The sequence below is a fragment of the Trachymyrmex septentrionalis genome, unplaced genomic scaffold, assembly GCF_001594115.1.
Source record: "Trachymyrmex septentrionalis isolate Tsep2-gDNA-1 unplaced genomic scaffold, Tsep1.0 scaffold51, whole genome shotgun sequence".
Lineage (NCBI taxonomy): Eukaryota > Metazoa > Arthropoda > Insecta > Hymenoptera > Formicidae > Trachymyrmex > Trachymyrmex septentrionalis.
The window spans coordinates 376,937-378,991 of record NW_017305683.1 but is presented as its reverse complement, the minus strand read 5'-3'; the positions used below and the strand labels follow the sequence as shown (position 1 = coordinate 378,991).

At 22.4% G+C, this 2,055-nt stretch overlaps 1 protein-coding gene across 1 annotated transcript in view; it reads right to left on the bottom strand.

Moving 5' to 3' along the window:
- Positions 1 to 1,534: 1,534 nt before the first annotated feature.
- The window catches only part of LOC108751668 (trypsin-1-like), a 3,277-nt gene continuing 2,756 nt past the window's right edge, over positions 1,535 to 2,055 (bottom strand). Inside the window, exons 6-7 of the mRNA XM_018491970.1 lie at positions 1,830 to 1,887; positions 1,535 to 1,688 (exon numbers count right to left, since the gene is read on the bottom strand). Coding sequence (XP_018347472.1) covers positions 1,564 to 1,688; positions 1,830 to 1,887 — 183 coding nt within the window. The 3' untranslated portion in view covers positions 1,535 to 1,563. The remainder of the gene's footprint in view (positions 1,689 to 1,829; positions 1,888 to 2,055) is intronic.

Here is a 2,055-nt window from a genome sequence, read left to right as displayed (position 1 = left end):
ATATCTACATATATATATATATATATATATATATATATATATATATATATATATATATATAATATAATAATATAATTTTATGTATATTGTTTATGATATTAAAAATATATAAATTATATAAGTAAATAAATTAGCTTAATTAAATATATTTAAATAAATATTTTCATATTAATTTTCTATCTAATATATGAAGATAAAGTTTAATGACAAAGTTTCTATATAGTTTTTATTTATTCATTTATATATACGTATTTTATTATTATTTCAATGTCAAAAGTCAATGTTATAACAACTTACAAAATATCTTAAAATGCACAGGATGTATATACAGGATATTTCTCAAATTGTCACACATTTATGTATGATTTAATTCTTTACGTATTTTGACGATTCAATTTAATGGCTATTCCTATATATATGTCTTTATGTATGTTCCTTATAATCATGTTTTTTAGATATTAACAACAGAATTATAGATTATGTTGTAAGTATTAAATTATCTTGTGATTGAATAATTATGTGGTACATTGATAAATAAAAAGAATGATAATTATAATATGACAAAAATAAATAAATAATTATGTTTTAATTATTTTTAAATAATGAAACAATAATAAAATTAATTAATATAACAAAAACTCAATAATTATACAAATAATAGAAACAATATAGTTAAAAAAAGATACTCATAGTTTGCGTTAGATTAGTATTATTAATATTATATGTATTATATATTTCGAGGTATTAGAATTCAGTTTACCATCGAATTAATTACAATAAAAGTTTATATTACATCGTTGACATATATTGTTGAATCTTTCTATTGCGCACTAATTCTTGTACTAATTTAATTGAAAATATAAAAATAGATAAGCTGTACGTCTGTTGATAGATAATAACATGAATACGACTGGCTTTTTATTATGTTTATGTTATACTGAAATAATGTCTTTTGATATTTATAGATACATAACTATAATAAAAAAAATAAATTATACAAATTCCTATTACTACTCATATTTCTTTTAAAACAATGTTACAAAAGTCTAACAAAACTATTGATCATAATAATGTTGACACATGCACTTTAATCAGTTCTGTTTCATTAAATACTCGAAACGTTATCGCTAATGCAATAGTGATTGTACAGATGAAAATATCCACTACAGAATTGAACAATTTTAACGACGTAGAAAGAATTGTGATTGTTGCAGATTGTGCATATCTATAGTGAAATACTCAATAATATTACGTACGTGATAATATTGAGCTTATCATGTGTCAGAAAACTGTTCAGTTAAATGTATATAGATAAGGTATTGTATTTGTGAATCTGGTGTGAATATAAGCGATTAATTATACTCGTATATAACATGTTCGAAACAATCGTTTTAATAACAAATAGCATAATTTTTCGTAAGATTTATAATCCAAATATATTTATTTCGTGAAATGTTGATCTGTTGAAAAATCTATATCCACATACAATTAGTATTTATATTAAGATAACGAAAATTTAATGTTAAATTTATATTTATTTTTTAATATTTGTTACATAGAAACCTATCTATCCATGCAGAAAATACCGTCTCTACTATGGTACTTTATCCAGTTTAGATAATCCGAGTTTTTGACGTATACACCTGGGGTTCCAGGCACAGCGCATCCAATACCCCAAGAGACTATACCTGGAGGAATAATAACAAAGAAAATCCTATAGGTACAGGAAATCTCAAAAGTGAATCATAAATTCTGTTCATAATTTATGGTCGTTTTGCGAGAGAATCTTACTGATCGACAATTTATATTTAATTTGATGGTATTCTTACCAAGTACTTCATATTTCCCATCTATTCTTTGATATAAAAGAGGTCCACCACTGTCACCCTGAAATTTTAATAATATTAATATCTTTTTTAAATGCATGTGTATACATATCTGTTGAAGAAATGTAGATATATTTAAGATTGATGTGTTTAATGATTCCTTTTCTTATATTTGTTAGTATTATGTTTTATATTTGATTTATAGTATTATATGTATATTATACGTATC